General features: G+C 33.5%; 1 protein-coding gene across 11 annotated transcripts in view; it reads right to left on the minus strand.

The window, feature by feature from the left end:
• The window catches only part of Tbck (TBC1 domain containing kinase), a 229759-nt gene that overhangs the window by 112130 nt on the left and 95814 nt on the right, over positions 1-21815 (minus strand). For 9 of the 11 annotated variants that reach the window (XR_012435639.1, XM_074041488.1, XM_074041489.1 and 6 more), the window contains 2 exons: positions 8776-8812; positions 7654-7815 (listed from right to left, as the gene is read on the minus strand). The exons of the other annotated variants lie outside the window; for them this stretch is intronic. Coding sequence is in view for 8 of the 9 variants with exons in the window: in XM_074041488.1 (XP_073897589.1) it covers positions 7654-7815; positions 8776-8812 (199 nt within the window). In the remaining variant the exon portion in view is untranslated. The remainder of the gene's footprint in view (positions 1-7653; positions 7816-8775; positions 8813-21815) is intronic. 11 annotated transcript variants of the gene reach the window in all.

Here is a 21815-nt window from a genome sequence, read left to right on the forward strand (position 1 = left end):
CTAAAGCTCTTAGAAAAACAAGAACAAACCAAATTGAATAGTGATAAATGGAAAGAAATACTAAAGATCTGGGCAGAAATTAATGAAATGGAGACTAAAAAAATATAAAGTATTAACGAAATAATGAGTTGATTCTTTTAAAGAAGAAAAGCGAGATTGAAAAACTTTAGCCAAACTAACAAAAAGAAAGAGAGAAGGCCCAAATTAATAAAATCAATGGGTGTCATGAAATCCAGAGGATCATTAGGGAATGTTTTTAAAAACCCAAAAAAATTGGAAAATCTAGAAAAAATGGATACATTTCTAGGCACATATAACCCACAAAAATTGAACCAAGAGGATATAGGCAATCTAAAATGATGATAATTAGGAATGAAATTGAAGCAGTAATAGAGATTTTCTCCACAATGAAACACCCAGAAATGGATGGATCCAAAGCTGAATCTAATCAGATGTTTGAAGAGGAACTAACATGAATACTCTTCAATACTCTTCAAACTATTCCATAAAATAGATAGGGAAGGAACCTTTCCCAACTCATTCTACAAAACCAGTACTACCCTGATAGGAAAATTGAATAAGGTTTCAATAAAAAAGACAATTATACACTAATTTCCTTGATGAACACAGAGGCAAAAATCTGATTAAAGTACTTGCAATCAGAATTCAACAATACATTAAATATTTCATATACCATGACCAAGTTTCTTTCATCATGGGGATGCAAGGATGTTACAACATTTGCAAATCAATAAACACAACACAGCATATAAATGGAATAAACAACAAGACTAGGCATGGAAGGAATACATCTCAACACAGTAAAGGCTAGATATGACACACCAAGCCAATATTAAACTAAAAGCATTTCTTCTGAAGTCGGGAATGAGAAAAAGAGCATCTATTCTCTCCACTTTTATTCATTATAGTGTTTGAATTCTTGGCCAAAGCAATAAGGCAAGAAGAAATTGGATAAATACAAATGGGAAGGAAATCAGTCAAATTATCCCTATTTGCAGAGAGTATGGTCCTACACTGAAAAGACCCTAAAGACTCCAATAGAAAAGTCTTAGATATGGTAAACACTTTCAGCAAAGTAGGGTAGAACATGAACTCAGAAAAATCACTATCTTATCTATCTTCTATAAAGGAAACTCATTTTAGTCCTATATTTAGCTATCAAGACTTCTGATCTTCATCTCGCACTGAAATTGTGCTTAGTATAATTTCTCCAAAATTCCAGGTTTCTTATGAAGAGATAACTAGATAATAGTTGCAGTAGTAGTATCTAAATGGAAAGACTAAACTTTTTGTGTCCAATTCATCTACTGCTCTGAATACTCTAAGCAGACAATGTTTAGTTTTCCTGTAGGTTTAGCTTGCTTGTTTTAAGCAGTACTGGAGGTTGAATTTAGGGCTTCATGTTTGTGAGGCAGGCACTCTGTGATGTGTGTCACATCTCCAGTCCTCTTTGCACTGGTTATTTTTGAGAGGGGATCTCCCTTTTTGCACATGCTGACCTGGGACCATGATCCTCCTCTTTTGTGCTTCCCACAGTAGCTGGAATGAAAGGCATGTGCTAACCACCCCCAGCTGTTTCTGTTGAGAAGGAGTCTTGTCAACTTGTGGAATGACAGGCATGGTGTTTTTGATGATGGCTATTCTAACAGGGGTGATGTGGAATCTTAGGAGGTTTTGATTTGCATTTTATGGCCAGAGATGGTGAGAATTTTTTCATGTGTTTTTTAGCCATTTGAATTTCTTCTTTTGAAAAAGATCTGTTTAGTTCAGTTGCCCATTTCTTAATTGGTTCATTGATTTTAGGACAGTTTAGTTTCTTAAGTTTCCTGTATATTCTGGTTATCAGTCCCTTGTCTGATGTATAGCTGGCAAATATTTTCTTCCACTCTGTGGGTGGTCTCTTCAGTTTAGAGACCAGGTCTTTTGTTGTGCAGAAGCCTTTTAATTTTATGAAGTCCCATTTATTCATCCTTTCTCTTAGTTGTTGGGCTGCTGGGGTTCTATTGATGAAGTTTTTGCCTACACCTACTTATTCTAGAGTGTTTCCTGCTCCTCCCTATAGTAACTTCAGAGTTTCAGGTCTGATATTTAGGTTCTTGATCCACACAACTATACCCACCTCATTTTTGACAAAGGGGCCAAAAACATACGATGGAGAAAAGACAGCCTCTTCAATAAATGTTGCTGGGAAAAAAGTGGTTATTCATCTGCAAGAAACTGAAACTAGATCCGTATATGTTACCCTGTACTAGCATTTTAACATTTATAATTTGGACTGCCGTGTTTAGCAAATACAAATGTAGAATATCAGTGAAATTTGAGTTTTAGTAAGCAATGAATATTTGGGGGCATATGTACATTAAAATTATTTATTATCTGTAATACAAATTTAATGAGTCATCCTAATTTTTTCTGGCATCCATCCAAACTTATTGTAATGTGACTTATACTGTAACAACAGGCTGTATTAAGCAAATCTTGGATTGTGTCAATGTAAACATTTGACAAATGGATAAGCTAGAGAGCAGTTTAATATTGCTCTCTGATGTAAATTCAAGAAAGGAAAACAAGATTAAGTCTTGATTTTGCCAAAAATGTGCTATAGTCCATAAAGTTCTCATAATCAAGAAGAACATGTACTGCCCTTCTTTGCTTCCCTGCCCCAGTTGTCATCAGAAATGCCTTGAAGTCTCTGTAATTTCATAACTTGAATTGAATTTGCAATTTTAACGCTTTGCTGTGTTTCTTAATTTTTTTTTTTTGGTGGCACTGGGGTTTGAACTCAGGACCTTGCACTTGCTAGGCCTTCACTCTACCACTTAAGCTACTCTATCAGTTCTGTATTTCTTAATTTTTATAGCTGCATTTTATTTTAGTCCCCAAATATATGTATTTTTTTAATGCTTGATTTTCTTATTACAGATTTTAGAAATTGTGGCAAATAATTATGCTCTTCAAAAAATGTATTGCTTTTGTGAAATATGCCATGCTACACTAAATAATGGGAAACACTATATTATGCAATTGCCTTCATTTAATATAGATAAATACCTTTACCTTGGAGTATCTACCTATCATACCCTTCCTTTCCTTTTTTGGGCACTACTAGGGTTTGAACTCAGGGCTTTGCTTGCTAAGTAGGCACTCTATAATACTTTTGGAATCAATGAAAATAGTTAGATACTTATATTTTTACACTTGTGCTGAACAGTAAATCCTATTGTAAGGTATATAGGTAATCCTGAAAAAAAATGCTTTTAAATTTTCATTTGGAACATTTCCTTTAAATTAAGCTTCTATAACAAAATAAACATTACATAACTAATGTTTCAGTAAGAGCTAATTTTGTCTTGCAAACAGGATTTACAACTTTTCATGTACCAAAATTCCCTTCAGTATACTCAGTATTTCCTTCTAAAATAGTTTACGTATACATAATTGCTTAAGTTTAATGTTAAAATTACTGTTTTAATCTCAAAATTAGTTCAGGGATCTGTCTCACAGATTTCCCAATTTCTTTCTAAAGGTTCTCAAACAAACACTTTTCTGCCTCTAGAAAGTCCTGTGTTTGAAGATGCTGAGGAATGCGGAGACACGCATTATAAGAATTTGTCTCAATCACGTAAAAATGACATTAATATGTTAATATTCAACTGTATAGAGAAAATGTAACAACGGAATAAAAGATAATTTAAACATCTCAGCTAATAAAAATCCACTTTAAAGTTATTACCTTTTTGATCTTACTAAGATATCATATTCATCTTCAATACTGCTTGGATCAATCCTCAAAGGATTTCAGAAAATCAGACGAATGGACATGACAGCAGAATGATACCAGAGAGGGAGAATAGCATGAAGACTAGCAAATTTTATATCACAATTGGATTTAAAGGGTGGTAACCTTGGAGGCATCTCTCTTAATACCAATGGACAAAATCCAGTATTGAAGAGTGCCATGAAAAGCCCAGTATTTTGTCCATAACACTCTGCCACTATTTTTAGACTGTATGAGAAATGGCAAATGTACCAATCTCCTAATAATTTCCTCTAGTACTAACATGACACACATACAGATACATGTCAAGAACTTCAGCAAAATTTTCTAGCACCACTTGGAATTTTCTAGTACTTCCTTGGAATGTAAAATCATAATGTATCATTGAATATAAGGCAATAGAAGTAAAGAACAATTCTTGGCCGAAAGATTATGTCTTTCTTCTGAGTTCTCCCTATAAAAATTAGAGTTAGTTAAAATGTGAGGAAAAGGAGGAAGAAATGAGAGAAACTTAAGTTGATTATACACTTAAAAGATTGAATGCAACATGTAACATACTTTGCTGTGTCAGTTGCATTTTGTATATGATCTTAAACGCTTACTGTAACATTAAAGCAGATATTATCTCCAATTTACTGAGACCTTTGCAATATATAGAGTCTCTTTTCAATGTGACTAAATAATTTTCCAAAATTTACATGGCTAGTATGTGCCAGAACTGGGATGTGAACTCAGGTCTATCTCACCCTACAAACCATGTTGTTTTAGCAGCAGTATCACACTGAAAGTTTTCATTTTATACATGTAGTGAATGGTGGAATTAGTACTCAAACCCATGTCCATCTTGATGCCCAATCCTATGCTTTCTACTCACTATACTATGTTGTCTCTGAGCAAGGAAAAGATACTCTCAATCATTGAAGGATTGCTTGATTTCTAAGATAGTTCCTCATTAGCTTTCACTAACAAGGAAACTTATATGATTGATTCCTTACTTTAGGAATTTACAAAAGAAGCCAAATGGAGAAGATTGCTGTATTTATACTACCAATAGGAAAGCATGTTATGATAAAATGGAAAAAATGAGAAGTAGAATAATAATGATGATATTAATAAGAATAATCATTTACATAGCATTTGTTCTTTGGCAGTACTGCTATAAGTTCTTAAGATATACTAACAACACAACAATCTATGAGATAGGTAATGTTATCATTCTCATAGAATCAGAGATAAGGAAATAGAAAGAGGTTCCATAACTTCTCTTAGGTTACACAGCTGGAAGAGAAAGAACCAGGAACTGAGCCAGGTGACCTGATGAACATTCCATTCTCTTAACCAGTAGGCTATCAGGACTTTCCCTGCAGCATGAACTAAAAAGGATGCCTACTATCTTCACAAGTTACCAGTCTGGTAGTCTTCTATTATATTACTTTCAATAGACATTTTGAACAGTGAATCTACCAATCTGCTTCAGCAATGACGGAAATTTGTTCTGCTAACTTATTATTTAAATGTGGGATTTCAGTAAAGCACAACATAGCGAGCTCAAATCAATTCTTAACCACAGCCTTTCTTTATCTACAAAGTCTTTGAGAAATTAGAAGTGAAATGCACAGTTATCCTATCTATCCTTTTTGTTTGCTTTTGTAGACAAGAAAAATAGCTTGCTTTTTTCAAATATGTTCTATACTTATTTCATCTAACATGTTGGTGGTACTGGGGTTTGAACTCAGGGTCTTACACTTGCTAGGTGGGCACTCTACACTTGAGCCATGCTCCCAGCCCTCATCTAACACTTTGAATGTGCTAGCGTGCATGTGTTAATCTGGATCCACTTTTTAGAACTTTTCCTGACCACTTCCCAATTCTTTCAGATAGTGTTGAGGGACTCAGCATGATGGAAAAAAAGGTATCTCTTTAAATCTATTTTAAACTCAAATATTGTACTCAATTAAAAACAAAACAAAAGACAGTTTCTTAAGTGCAAAGTTTGCACTGAAAACCTTTCTGCTTCTTTAAAAAGATCACATTTTTCTATAAACTTTTTTTTCCCTTCAACAGGAATCATACAGAGCGACTGAACAGCAATGAGCCAGAATAATGTACTGTGAATCAGGGCCATTCCTAATGATAGAAGGTATTCTATTTTCAAACGCAAGGACAGTTTACCTTATCAGCTGTTTAGTTATAACAAATGTATGTTCTTACTTTTTGATTTCAGAAATAATTTTTTATTGAACAAGCAGAGTAACCACTAATTTGCCTAGAAAATATTAAAACAGAACACTTCACCAGTGTTTATGGGAACACTTATGCATGAAATATAAAAATATTAAATTTTCTTGTTTTCAAAACGGATAATCAGCCTTCCAAAAATACACATTTTTACAACTGACCAGAAAAATTTTTTAAACCTAATCAACCATCCTCTGTTTACTTTGCCAAGTTGGGAATGATAAGAAAACATCTGTAGGGTAAAGACAGTATTTTTAGTTTGTGAAATTAGCCTTTTTGTTCCTGCTCAAAACCAAAAAAAAAAAAATCTTTATTTTCATAAGGAATCTTCCATAAAAATAAAACTATTTGTTTACATAAGTAATAATTCACTTTCATTAAAATAGAACAAATTAGCTGATGTTGATACTTACAGTTTTAGGGGAACGGTTAAGGAAAATTTTTGCATTATTTAAAGGCATTTTGTTATTATTTTCCCCCTAAAGGATAAAGATTTTCAACAGAGAAATTATGGAATACTAAATATAGATCATCCACTAAAAATAAAGTCAGGGTAGGCAACAGGATTCTTCTTTATCTTGAGAGTGCTTAATAAATATATAATCTTTTGGAGAAGTAATACTGAGTTTTGGTCTTGGGCCACTAGACCCACATCCTCAGCCTTTTTGCTTTATATTTTTCAAATAAGATCTCACTTTTTGCTTGCTATTGGCCTCATGATCCTCCTACCTCTGCCTCCAGCATAGCTAAGATTATAGGCATGCACCATATTTGTTGAGAACAGGTCTCACTAACTTTTTGCTTACGCTAGCCTCTAACTGGCCTAAATGTCTAATCTTTGGAAGACAGCAACAGAATCAGCACAAGGTATGGAGCCGTGGAATTATGGTGAAAAGCAACATTTTTGTACGTAAAAACACACATTTTGGTCAAAAATGTTTTGGGGTTGAATTTTTTTCCTTTTATAGATTTAGTTACATTCTAGGTAAATACATTAATTTTAATCTTTGTAACTACAGCATTAATTTTTTAGTTGCAATCCATATTTCTATGTTTAAGCATTTAACTCCTAGTTTTCAAATTTTTTCAGTTGTGAAGATACTATATATTTTAATGTATCATCTTGTATTGGGTGACATAGAATTCCTTTAGAGTTTGATTTGTCCTCACAGGAAGACAGAATTTGCTTTCTTCAAATTGTCACATTATTACAAGCAGCTGGGGCTAGGAAGGAGCAAAGTTCCATGTGAATTACCATCTTCATAAAAAACATATATTCTCAAGCACCTTCCCAAGTGGTCTTTACTTACTTTCCATCAGCAGAAGCTAAACAGGAGTGTCCTAAGCAAAGGGGTAAATATGTTAGTGCTCTCCACCCTTTTACCCTTTTGGTGGCATTACTGGGATGGAAATAAACCAGTGAACTAGTATGACCTAGCTTTGTGTCTGCAATGTTGGGCCAACATAAAAAAGGAAAAGAATCCAGAGAGGGATAATGAGGTCCAAGCTGAAGAGATTCTGAAGGTCTAAACAATTATTTTTGCAAATGGCTTAAAAATACCTCATTATTTTATAGCTAATTTGTATTTAGTGGTTCCATTTGTTTAGACTTATACCTGGTAAATCAGAGAAGAGAAGAATGCATTCATTAAAGCCATTAGCCAAGAGCCGGTCCCGCAGCTGCTGGAGAATTGCTACTCCAATGCAGAACGGGAAAGAGGAATTTCCAAGTAGTAAGGTATCCCAGAGGTGGAAAATTTTGTGCAGTGGAAATACATCTGTAGAAAGATTTTTAAAAATTAATTAAAATTAAAACAAAAATCCAAAATAACAAAATTTGAAAGAACAGTTGCTTTACTAGATATATGATTATTACTATGGTCTAAACTGATATTTAAGTGTTAATACTATTGAACTATTTTTATAAAATATTTATTTGGTTTTGTAAATTTACTGCATCCTAAGGCCTCTTAAAAACTGATAACAAATCAGATTAATCAAACAGATGAAATTTTCTAACTTCCAATACAAATCTTGGTATGTTTGCCCCATTCATAATACTTTCCTCATTTTAAAAATTATGTTACTTATACAACTTTATTTATGTAGATGAACTTCAGCATTGTTTTAAGTATGATAGTATTACATTTCCATTATGCATTTAAACAATTACTTTATTAAATTCCACCAAAAATTTTATTAATTTTTTCTAGTTTTTATAACTTTTTCTTATTTAGTATCTTTCCAGGTTAATGTGTAGAAACTACTTCAAATATTATTCCAGTTATCATGTGTACCACATTTAAATATGCATGTATACTGTATTCATATCTGTTACTTATTAAAGTATTACATATCCTTAATTTTTATTTAATATCTAGGGGAACCCTAATTAAGGAAATAAAACCATCAGTTATTAGAGAATGTCTAGAAATTAGACCTGATTTGGTTACCCTCAAAAATTTTGTGTAAAGATTATAGTTGATGTGAAATTCTCCTTTCAAAAGGGAGCAAAAGTTGTCTAAACAACCATGACATGAAAAGCAGATTTTCACCCATTACTATTCTTTATTATTTAGGTGTCAGAACACTTAAAATTCTTTCTACACAACTCTATTATGTTAAAATTGCATAAGGATGAATATTATATTTTCTTAATGTTATTGTAAATATAAGATACCAAGGAAAATGGAAATGTATTTTGTTAATACAATACTAAAAGGGAAAATGATACTTACGAGTAAACATTGTGAGAAACCAAGGGATGGCATAGAGCTATAAGCACAAAAAAACAGGAGTACAGGGCATGAATAAAAAAGAAATAAAAGAACTAATTAGAGTGATTATCAACAAACTGAATGGTAATTTTTTAATCTACTCCATTGATTGAAATAAAAAAGAACATAGGTAATTATAATCACTATATTAACTACTTTATAATGATATATATTTATATCATAAGTGTAGATGACCTTTGTGCCAAGAAGTATTCATAGAATATCTTCATTTTTTAAAAAAATACACAAAAGTGTACATAAAAGACAATGGCTAATTCAAATACAATTGACTGCTTGTATGCTAATTTTAAGAGTATACTTTTCCAGTTGTACAAAAATATTGCTGAGATTTTTAAATGTCCCTGCGATAGTTAATAGGCCAAACAGAATACTCATCTCTGATTAAACTTAGTTTTGAGTGTGTCTCTGAGAATGTTTCCAGATGAGATGAGCAGTTGAAAACATTATCTAAGTAAAGCAGACAGTCCTCCCAGTTTGGGTAGGGTAGGTAGGCATCATCAGCCTGTTATTGTGGACACAAATAGAACAAAGGTGGAAGAAGAATTTCATATCTCTTCTTTTCTGTCTCACTGCATGAGCCAGAACATTTCATTTCATCTTTCTCTGCCTTGGGACTGTGACTACCAATCACAAGTTTCAAAAATCAACAATAATTTATATGAAAATCTGAAAAAGCCCTAATTTTATATTACTTTGTGAGTCAATACAGCTACTATGAAATGAAGACTTGTATTACATACACAGCTCAAATAAGTATTTATTCATCGTCTACCAATTATAAATTTATGAGTAAAGTTGTATATTATCTTGGCATCATATACAATGGAATACTTATGCTATCAAAATGCCTGTCAAGATTTACATAAGTGTAATTATATAGTTCATTAAAATATAAGTACTGCCATACAATAAAGCCCACTGATCTCCACATCATCATTTATATAGGTTGACATGCAGACAGTTCTTTCTAGAGGCATTTCAAATAGGGGAAAGGAATAGCATAAAGGTATATGACTTCACAATATGGGTTATAGAAAACAATAAAATATAACAAAATATAAGTCCTTTACCCTAATTTAAATGGAAAATAAAGTCACAAAGGATTAGTTTCATCACTATTATTCAAGCTTTAAGAACATATTACCTGCTACCCTTTTGGTGAAAACCAATTGTTTCTCATTAAGAAGCTTTCCTGAGTTATTTCAACAACTAGCTAGCAGTACTTTCGGCCCATACTATTCTCTGTAATCATTTTTCTTGGCTATGTTGGGAATGAAACCTAGGGCCTTGCACATGCTACCACTGAGCTATATTCCTAGCACATTTCCTAAAATTATTACCTTCATCAAGATCTATTAAATGAATTCTGCTTCTAACCAAGACACACTGATAGGACCCAAATTTATGCTTCCACCTGAAGTGCATAAAAGTCAGAGTACATGAAAAAATTTTGTAGATTTTGGATAATTAAACAGCACAGGAGTAATTCCTGAGAGGAGAAGCAAATAAAATGAACCCTACAATTTACCCAGCTTGCCAGCTTAGTGCATGCAAACAGGTTGTAGGCCACTGACAAGACGGAAGAACCTAGATAGAGGTTGGTAGTTTTTCTTGAGCTGAATAGGCAGAGGTGAGAGTCTGCGGAAGTTAAGGTGGCTAGAATCTCCATGGCATACTTACTGAGGTCATGTACGTAAGTAAACTTGACAAAGTGGGGATGGAACAATTTGAAAAGATCAGAGGCAAAATTTCTAGGCTCATACAGTGCCAAGGATAATTCATTTTTACACCAGCCAGAAGTAGAGAAAGCAAGGCATAGTGAGGACAAAAAACTATAATAAATGGGCATTGGACAGAATACTCAAGGTAATGTGGCAAAATTATGCAGCTGTGGTTTCTCTTAATAAACCTTAGAAGGAAGCTCTGAAAGGACCAAACTGACTCAATATAACTTAACTGCATCCAAGATACCACACTTATGGTCACCTCCAAATTCCCTCTTCTTTCTATTAATACCCATTATTCCAGTCACTTACGTTCAGATATTATAATTTTAAAGTATTTCATGTCAAATCCCACACACGTTATTCCTACGAGATGTCTCTGGTCATTTGTTTCTGTCTAGTTCATACTCAACTTTGTTTGGCTTCTCAGTCCTTCTTGCATGAACTACTACTACAAATGTTTCATAATCGTTCTCTTTGCTTTCAATTTCTAAGTTCTGCAAAATTTCCCTCAGTCAAATTAATCTTTCTAGAAATGCAACTGTGATCCTATGGTTCTCTTGCTCCGCTATGACAATGCTTTTCCATGGCAAACCAAATTAAGTGTGTAAACTTCTTACTTACTCTAATATTTGGGCCAGTGTAATTTAGTGAAAGGAGCCAAGGATTTGGATTCAGAAAATAAGCACTTGAGTTCCAACTTGACAATTATTGTTACTGTGCTTGAGTGAGTCAGTTAATTGCTGTGACTTCCAAATTATTGTTTTTGAACTAAGGAAATAATCATCTGTATCTCTGTCACAGATGCTGTGTGAATGAAATAATGTAAGTGAAAGTACTTTGTAAACAGTAACACATTTTTTAGTATCATTGATTTTAGTGTTATTATTATCAACATAATAAATAGTGCATCAAGCTAAGTTTCTTTGTGTCTCATCTTTACTACATCTTGCATGACAAATTATTTTCTATGATCTGCAATTGCTTTCTGACCAATATGCTTTGCCTTTTCTTCTTTAAATGTTCTTTATCATTTCCATTAATCAAAATGAGGTTTTTTCAAAGCCTCCCTTAAACACCATTTATTCCATGAAGATTTTTTATACATTTCTTGCAATACCTGTCACACTATGCTTTATATATCATTTACTTATATATAGTAATGCATGTTGTATTTTATTATAACTACCTGTCACACCATGGTTTGTATAATTATGAGCATATCGATTTGATCATTTGTTCATTCAGCAGCATGAGAAGCTTTATGGTATAAGCCATGGGCCTCACTACAGCAGATGAGTCAGATGTATGAGTAGACACTTGAAATATCTTATAGTTAAGTGCTACTACAATGGAGGTCTGTCAGGCATAGGGCAATGTCACCAGATACAAGGGCTTATATCCTCTCCTATAATGCTCTCTGCAGGAAGATCTTGTAGGTAAAGGTTATTTCACTCTTTTATTCATTAACACAACAAATATATAGTGAACACTTAATCTATGCCAAGACTATGTTAGGTGTTAAGACAGTGAACAAGTCATCGTTTCAAGCTCTGTGGAGCTCAGAATTCAATAAGAGCAACAAAGGTTTACTAAATATTCTGTTAATCTGCTACTGCAGGTTTTTGCCTCTACTTCATTCTTGAAACTATTCTTGTCTTTGTCACTGATGATTTCTATGTTGCTAAACCTCACTGCTAATCTTTCTTTGCCAATCAGCAGGATTTGACATGGCTGACTACTCCTACTTCCTGAAAAACCACTTTTTCCCCTCCACTTGGTTTCTAAGACACCACAGTAATCTAGTTTTCTTATTGTTCTGACTGATCTTTATGTATCTCTTTTGTGGTTCTTCTTCATTCTTCTGACTTTTAAATATCAGAGTGTTCCAGATTCAGTTCCTAAACCTCTCATCTTTATAATTTTTCTTCAGATAGTGATTGTATGAAGACTCATATTTACAGCTCCATTTCCAGATTTCTCTTATGAATTACAAACTTGTATGTTCAAATGCTTATTTGATAACTTCACTTACATATCCAACAAATATATACACATAATATGTCTAAAATGGGGCTCATGAGCTTGCCTTTAAACTTTGTACCACCAAGTACAGATTTATAAATCTCAGTTAAGAACAACTAAATCCATCTACTTGTTCACATAAAAGAAAATTCCTGAATCGTTCTTGACTCCTTCCTCTCTTTCCACATACTGTGTATTTATCACAAGCAGTCCCAATATGAGCCTTCTCACTATCCCTACTGCTAATGTCCCAATTCAAGCCACCATCTCTTGTCCAGATTACTGCCAGAGCCCATGATTAGTGTCCTAGATTCTATCCTTGTCTGTCTTTGGATTTCTTTCAGCATACTCACCAGAATTCTCTTGTTAAAACACTTAGATTGGATGTCATTGCTTTCCTCTAAAGCATCTAGTGGCCCTATGCCATTAGTAATAAATGTAAAGCCTAATGATGTGACCTATAATACTTTATGCAACCTAACCCTCCATCACCTATTTGACCCTATTCACTGTGTTCTAGTTGGAATGGTTTCCTAGCCACTCTTTCACAATCCCTGGTCTGCTTCCACCTCAGGGCTGTAGCACTTGCTGTTGCTGTTGTTGCTCTTTCCCTTGTTTCCTTATGGCAGTTATTCAATAGTCACCTTTCTTGTGAGGCTTTCTTGCTAACCTTATTTAAAACTCCAATTCTTCTTTCATCTAAGCACTTGACATCCATACCCTGGATGTTTTCACTAGAATTTCCTAATTCCTAACGTATCACACAGCATACTTATCTTCTTTATGGTCTGTTCCACTAGAATATGAGGACAGAGATTTTGTCTTTTTTTTTTCACTATCCACCTAAGATATAGAAATATGTCTGGCACAAAGAGGCACACAAATACTTGTTAAAAGAATGAATGAGATATACAATGGAGATAATTGAAAGGAATATACTAAGGTATCCAAATAGTCATGAGATAATATGCTTTCTTGAAAAGATTTCAACAAGTATGAAAAATGAGAAAATAAGCTAATTTTCCTTAACTAATACCCCAGGAATGTTTCCCTATTAAATACTGGAAAGTACTGAAAAAAACATTAAACCTGAGGTTTTTTCAAACACATATAATCAATAACTATTACTTTAAAAGTTATTAAAATTAATAAAAATGAAGCTTATTTAATGATATAAGAAAAGCAATATTTCAAGTTGAATTAATATATTTAATATAATATGTAGTAACTCCCAAAGGCTCACCAGCATTGGCTACCTTTTTACCAATTAAATTATAGTCAGCAAATAAAATGATAATCTGCGAAACTGCAATTCCTGATTTTCTTTCTGTACTTCTCCCTTTTAAAATCTTAATTGCTATTTTTGTGTGCATTACTTAATTTCTCAAGGTATCAGTACATCTTCATAATACAGGCTGACACACAAAAAGATAGAAAAATAAGATAATTTTGAATAATAGGCAACTTTTTAAAGAAAGCAATTAAATACTAAAATATTGATTATAAATATAAAAGTACTTATAGTTTTATTAAGTTAGAGATATTATAACTATTTTCTAATTTAAAGTTGTAAATTAAAACCCAAAAAGAAATTGTACCTCCTCTAAGTATTTTATCCAGATCATGAAATTATGTAAGCCTGATTTGGCTCTGTACTTGTCTGTAGACAGGTAGGTAAATACTGCCCCCTAGCAGTATCAAGCAAGAATAGTTATATTTAGCATTTCATAAGGTCTTTCCACATGTGGTAATATTAATTTAAATCTACTGAAAAGAAAAACAAAAGTAGGGCTCACTGTCTTGATTTTAAAAAGTTAAAAAACTCAATGACTTGAAAATTTGTAAAAGAAAAAAATTAAAAGGAAATAACTCTTATAATATAAATGAATCTTCAATCAAATGATTTTGTGAAATATTTTATCCATAAACAGTGCACTTTCATGTATATATACATATGTTCTAGTATTACAAAGGGGAGTTCCTTCAAATGGACTTTCCTATTCTACCTCCTTATAAGCATATTATATTGTTTGCTTATCTCAAGTCAGAATTTTATATTCAAATTATTATAAGCCTATAAAATAGAGATTGATCATTAGTTGCATGGCTTTAAATGATTCTCTACATGTACATTAGAGAAATATAATAGGTAGTCAACAAAATGATGCCTAATCACCAAAAGGTTTTCAAAGCAGTTTAGATCATCCTGTATTATCTTGAAACACTGAAACTCTTAACTGTGACCTAGCAAAGCTGTAGATCTATATGAACCTTTAGGATAGTTGTGAAGATTAGTTAATGGATCTAGAACACTTGGTAGAAGATATGGCATATATCAGATTTAAGTATAGGCTTGTAATTATCATTGGTATAACAAACAGGAAAGTATTTAACAATCCAAACTTCTGAGGTAACCTCATGAAGCATGCTGTGCTGGAATTAGGAGAGGTAGAAATGCAAGGCAAAAAGAGGGGGCTCCTAAGCACTGTGATCTGAGAGTGCTATTTTAGCAGCTGAGGTAGATCACTTAAGGTGAGGAATAATCTAAGAAGGCTGGTAGTATTTATAATTCCTCTTGCTCTTAGAATTTATATCACCTAATCCCTTCTTAGATAAACAGAATTAACAAAATTTTAAATTTCTACATAAAATATTCTTCTTCTTCTACTTACCAAATTCTACAGGACCCTTTATTTTGTCTATATCCGATTTAATATTGAGTACTTAGGGTTAATGCAAAAAATTCTCAAAACTCAAGAAAACGTCCCACAAAGGATTTATATTGTTTCAATATACCACTCATTTTCCAACAGCATTATCTTCTCAACAATGAAGAAAGATGATGACTTATGTTAAATTGACATACATTCAGTGGAATGGGATAGGAGTCACTTAAACAAAAAGTGTATGCAAAGGTAGTAATCACCATGTCTCCCTGCTCGGTATCTTTTTTATAATCTTGAGGAAACAACCTCGAGTGCAAACCTGCTTTCACTTCCATAACCACCAATAAAGGGATAACAACAGGAGGTCAGAATTATAAATCTGCCGAGTAATTATAAGTATTAATTTTTGATCCACAGAGCTCTAGAATTACTTTTAATAGAAAACAAGCTTTGGTATTTTGAGGAATTAATAACCTTAAAGTAAATGATTTATTCCTAAAATAAAACAACCAATCTTACTGCAGGCTTAAATGAAAAGTATTATGCTAGTGCTATATCAGATACAAAGAAAGATGAGCACTTAACTCATACAAAAAGATACATAAAACAGGGCATTATGGGAAAAGTGCCTGGTACATTAATGGTTGGACTGACTTAATGTTCTAGAATCTTGCCAAGGTTTGAAATCAAGCTTACTGAAGTAGTTTCTAGGATATGTATTCCCCAGCCTTGTGAAAATCAGAAAATTTTATCTACACCTAAGTAATCAAACATTTTTATTATTTATTTTTTCTTTTATTATTGATATGTGCCTACAAGGTTCGGGTCATTTCTCCCCCATGCCCCCACCCCCTCCGCCCTCTCCCTCTCCTCTCACCCCCTCAATACCCAGCAGAAACTATTTTGCCCTTATTTCTAATTTTGTTGTAGAGAGAGTATAAGCAATAATAGGAAGGACCAAGGGTTTTTGCTGGTTGAGATAAGGATAGCTATACAGCAAGCTGACTCACATTAATTTCCTGTGCATGTGTGTGTTACTTTCTAGGTTAATTCTTTTTGATCTAACCTTTTCTCTAGTTCCTGGTCCCCTTTTCCTATTGGCCTCAGTTGCTTTTAAGGTATCTGCTTTAAATAAAGGAAATGCAAATTAAAACCACACTAAGATTCCACCTCATCCCTGTTAGAATAGCCATCATCAGCAACACCACCAACAACAGGTGTTGGCGAGGATGCGGGGAAAAAGGAACCCTCTTACACTGTTGGTGGGAATGTAGACTAGTACAACCACTCTGGAAAAAAATTTGGAGGCTACTTAAAAAGCTGGACATCGATCTACCATTTGATCCAGCAATACCACTCTTGGGGATATACCCAAAAGACTGTTACTCCAGAGGCACCTGCACATCCATGTTTATTGCGGTACTATTCACAATAGCCAAGTTATGGAAACAGCCAAGATGCCCCACCACTGACGAATGGATTAAGAAAATGTGGTATCTATACACAATGGAATTCTATGCAGCCATGAAGAAGAACGAAATGTTATCATTCGCTGGTAAATGGATGGAACTGGAGAACATCATTCTGAGTGAGGTTAGCCTGGCCCAAAAGACCAAAAATCGTATGTTCTCCCTCATATGTGGACATTAGATCAAGGGCAAACACAACAAGGGGATTGGACTATGAGCACATGATAAAAGCGAGAGCACACAAGGGAGGGGTGAGGATAGGTAAGACACCTAAAAAACTAGCTAGCATTTGTTGCCCTTAATGCAGAGAAACTAAAGCAGATACCTTAAAGCAACTGAGGCCAATAGGAAAAGGGGACCAGGAACTAGAGAAAAGGTTAGATCAAAAAGAATTAACCTAGAAGGTAATACCCACGCACAGGAAATCAATGTGAGTCAATGCCCTGTATAGCTATCCTTATCTCAACCAGCAAAACCCCTTGTTCCTTCCTATTATTGCTTATACTCTCTCTACAACAAAATTAGAGATAAGGGCAAAATAGTTTCTGCTGGGTATTGAGGGGGGGGAGTGGGAGGGGGTGGAGTGGGTGGTAAGGGAGGGGGTGGGGGCAGGGGGGAGAAATGAACCAAGCCTTGTATGCACATATGAATAATAAAAGAAAAATGAAAAAAAAAAAAGGTATCTGCTTTAGTTTCTCTGCGTTAAGGGCAACAAATGCTAGCTAATTTTTTAGGTGTCTTACCTATCCTCACCCCTCCCTTGTGTGCTAAAGCTTTTATCATGTGCTCAAAGTCCAATCCCATTGTTGTGTTTGCCCTTGATCTAATGTCCTCAAACATTTTTAAATAGGTTGCTGAGGATACATCTTCAAAATATGCTTTTTAAAAATCACACTGGTAATTTGTCTGTTTCAAAATTTGAAATCGCTTATAGTCTATGTCTTCTCATCTAACATACTTGTTTACAGTACATATCACCATTATTTCATAAAGCATTTTCATACATTTAAACTTATATGGATCTCACAAGAATTCTGTTTGGTCATGTTGTTTTTCCCCCATTTCTCAATGAGGTTTTGAGCAGGTCACTTTTTGTAGGGTCACAGATATATGTACGTTATCAAGTGGGTACTAGAGCTAGGATTTCTGACTGTAGTCTGCTGTTCTTTGCATTATAAAGTGGTGGTGGAAATAGAACCAAGTTGACATAAGTATTTTTCCATGTGATCTATCAATGTTACAGTATATACTCAAAATTTTGGATAAATTTCTCACTATTTTTTGGTTAACATAACCAAAAAAAACTTGGGTAATTTTGGTCTCAGATCTTTCTAGAGGAAGGCTGTCATAGAACTTCCTATGATAAAGGTAACATACTATATTTGTAAAAAGAAAAATATTTTCAAAACCCTAGAAGATAAACATTACTTGACGTATTTCTATATGCCTATACTTAAGTGTTTAAGAAACTTCTAGAAAATCTGAATCATACTACAGTTACTATTTTTGTAAAGTATTCAATGTTAGATGTAACAATACTTAAATTTAATAAAATAAAAAAATGAGCAAAACAGAAAAAACTTCTTTTTATCCACCATGAGAATTTAATTTCTGGAAGACCCAGTTGAAGTTGGTTTAAAAAGAACATGGGGCCAGACATGTGGTGCATGTCTATAATCTCAACTAGTTGGAAAGCAGAAACAGGAGGATCAAGAGTCAAGGCCGGCTCACAAAGGTTAGAGAGATTTTATCTCAAAAACAAGCTGGATGTATGTACTGGTACACTCCTGTAATACCAGCTATTTAGGAGACAGACGTAGGAGGATCTCTGTCCAAGGCTGACCAGGGTAAAAGCATGATACTCTATCTGAAAAACAAACTGAAAAAGAAGAAGGACTGGATCATGGCTCAAATGTAGAGCACTTGCCTAGTAAGTGTGAGGCCCTGAGTTGAAAACCCATTACTGCAAGAAACAAAACAAAACAAAAAGAAAGGTAACAAAATTAATATAGTAATATTTTTATCTCTTCTATGGCTTCTAATAACTGTTAGTATATATTTTACATCATCAAGGTTTGCAACATTGATATTCTATACTGTAACAGAATCAGCATGGTTGTTCATTCTCAGTCTTAAGTAACAGAATCCATGGGTCCTCAATATTCCATTATTTGAAAAATATTTTCATAATAATACTAAGATATATTTTGCTCTTTAAACCGTGTTTAAAAATGACTGGCATCCTGGCACAAATCAAGGCAGTGGTTCAAAGCCAGTCATTATATGTTTGTGGAGGAGTAAAAATTATTACTTTTAATAAATATCTATACAAATTTTGGGGGAGAACATGGGAAGTAAGTGTAAAGCAATTGTGCTGTGTACTGAAATACAATAATTGCCTTGAGGAAAAGTACTTAGGCAATCATTTGAACTATGAGACAAAATCAGTGCTTTTTTCAAGGAATATTATTTTTACGTGAAAGAATGACAGAAAAACAATGATTTTTTTTTATGCCTGAGTATCTGACCAATATTTCTCAAACTGAATAAAGTGAGCCTGTAACTTCAAGAAAAAATATGTGATCTGAGCAGTGAGGATTAGAATATCAGGAAATGTATCTGCTCACTGGGAACTTGGCAGATTCCCAATAGTTACTGATTTTTTTATTATTGTGATTTTTTGTGATGTTGTAAAGTGAAATGTTTCATAGATGGAAGGTCTGCAAACTCAGTGAACCAATATTTTCCAACCAACCAACATATAACTACCATATCATGCATGGGTAAAAGAGCCATTCAAAGTACAAGATTGGCTGATGGATTTTAGTGTAACAAAGCATGAAAAGTTCACTAAAGTAGTTTTAGAACGTACATTGCAAATAAGCTTTAAGAAGTGACTACTGTCACCTTTGCCACCTACATATCTTATATACTTCAAACCAAATAATGTATTGCAACAAATTGGTTTGCAGAGGCACACAGAAGAATCTAGCTGCTTTATAGTAAGTAAAGATATTGAAAAGAATATAAAATAATACTACTCTTCTATTTTTGGAAAACAGCTATTTTTTCAGAAATATATTTTACTTAACATGAAGTAGGCTTCTTGTTATTATTTTTATTGAGACAGGATCTCACTGTCCAGGTTGGTCTCAAACTCATAATCCTAAAACAACAAACAACAAAAACCTCACAATCCTCCTATCTCCACCTTGTAAGTGCTAGAACTAGAGGCATATATCATTAAACCCAGACAGATGTTATTATTTTTAAGTGAATATATAGTTTGAAATGTATTATTAAATGTTGATAAATAAGACACATATAAACAAAAATTCTTTAGGGTTCCCATGGATTTTTAAGAATAAAAGGGATCCTGAGACCAAAAATTTTGAGAATAGCCACATTATGTTACAGTTCCTTTCATCTGTCTCTCAACCAGTGTAAGGAGGACACGTTGGGTTAGAAACAGATTGTGGAGGTGGAGAATTCAATTTAAGATCTGCTGAATTGGAAAATTTGCTAAATGTTTAACTTGTGAGTGGTTTTTTAGGAAGAGGTTACCAAAATGTTATTTAATCATTCCTGATAGGATTAATAAGCCTTTTAGTCTCTAGTATCTGGGTTCTTCCTGAAATGTTATCAATTTTTATTATGAGAAAGATACCTAATAAGTTATTTATATTCAAGGCCATAGGAGTTAGAACTAAGGTCAGAGACATCATAGCAGTTATAAGACAAGAAAGCATAATCCCCAGGACTCTGCAGATGGACTACAACAGGTTAGTAGGACTTTTACTATGGGATATTCTAAATAAGGTGGCTTTTCCTGGTTTTTCTTACAAACACATCTTAACAAAATATGAAAAGCTCATTGTCATTTAGGTTAAAATCTAAAACTAAAGTAGTAACACAAAGGCCAGACACAAATGAACTAAAGAATATTTATAAGTATTCCCTTAACATTTTCTGTTAGAATAAAATCCAGCTGAATATAAATTTTGAAGATGACAGTGACAAGCTTTTATAGGAGATAATTAATAGAAGTGTAAGTATCCTTTCAGATTGCAGTTAAATGACAATCGTTCTGTCAGCATATCACTGAATTTGTTAGCTTGCTCTTTAGCTGAGACAGTAGGTTCAAAATACATACACAGTACTGAGAAACAGCCCATATCATTTCTCTTCACTGCTATCAGACTTCTCATAATTTGCAAGCTGAATGCTATTCCTAGCATTTCAGAGAAACAGTTCCCTTAAGAATGAGGAAGCACACTTTCATGTTCTCATTTTAAGGACCTCGTATATTTCCAGAAGCAGAAAACACATCAAGACAGAATGATAAAAATCACCCTGGCCCCAATTTTGCCAAATACACATTACTCACTCTATTTATATGTAAATCACATAACTACCATGATTTATACAATCTAAGCATTGCATCAGTGTACAATCTTCCAAGCTATTTAAGCTTCTCGGTGCTCAGTGTTCAGAGTTCTGTGACCCACAGCAAATGGAAAGGAGCCAAATATCACAATCTCTCCTGCAATGGAAGCCTGCATTTCAATGATGGAAGATTAATGAAGGCTTACTTTGATAGGATTAGCTCTTGAGTAGGGAACTCAGTTTGGGATCTCATTATCAAAGTACTTGCTCTTCCTCTTGAATCCTAGCCTGTATTGTTGTTGGAGGCACACAAAGTTTCTTCAAACATTATTTTAAATGAAAAATATTAAACATAATAATTCAAGGGAAAAATAAAACAATGATGCATATACAAACTAATGAGATGAAACTAAAAAGACGTGGTTAATAGAAAAACATTAGAAAATTCTCCATTTCATCACACACCTTCCACAACTACTCACTGTCAATAATCTCTATGTTAAAAATATTACATCTCTACAAAATTTAATTTTAGAACAGCCTTTTCATATTTTTCTATTATCCATAGATGAGAAACAGCTCAATAAAATAAAGCAAATCAAAAACCAAGACAAGAGATTTTAAAGAAGTATTTGTTAACATTTTAGCTTTCTTTAGTAAATCATTTTCTTTGCCTACCCTCTATGATAACAAAATAGTTGTAGGCAGGA

This window comes from Castor canadensis, chromosome 9, assembly GCF_047511655.1.
Source record: "Castor canadensis chromosome 9, mCasCan1.hap1v2, whole genome shotgun sequence".
Classification (NCBI taxonomy): Eukaryota; Metazoa; Chordata; class Mammalia; order Rodentia; family Castoridae; genus Castor; species Castor canadensis.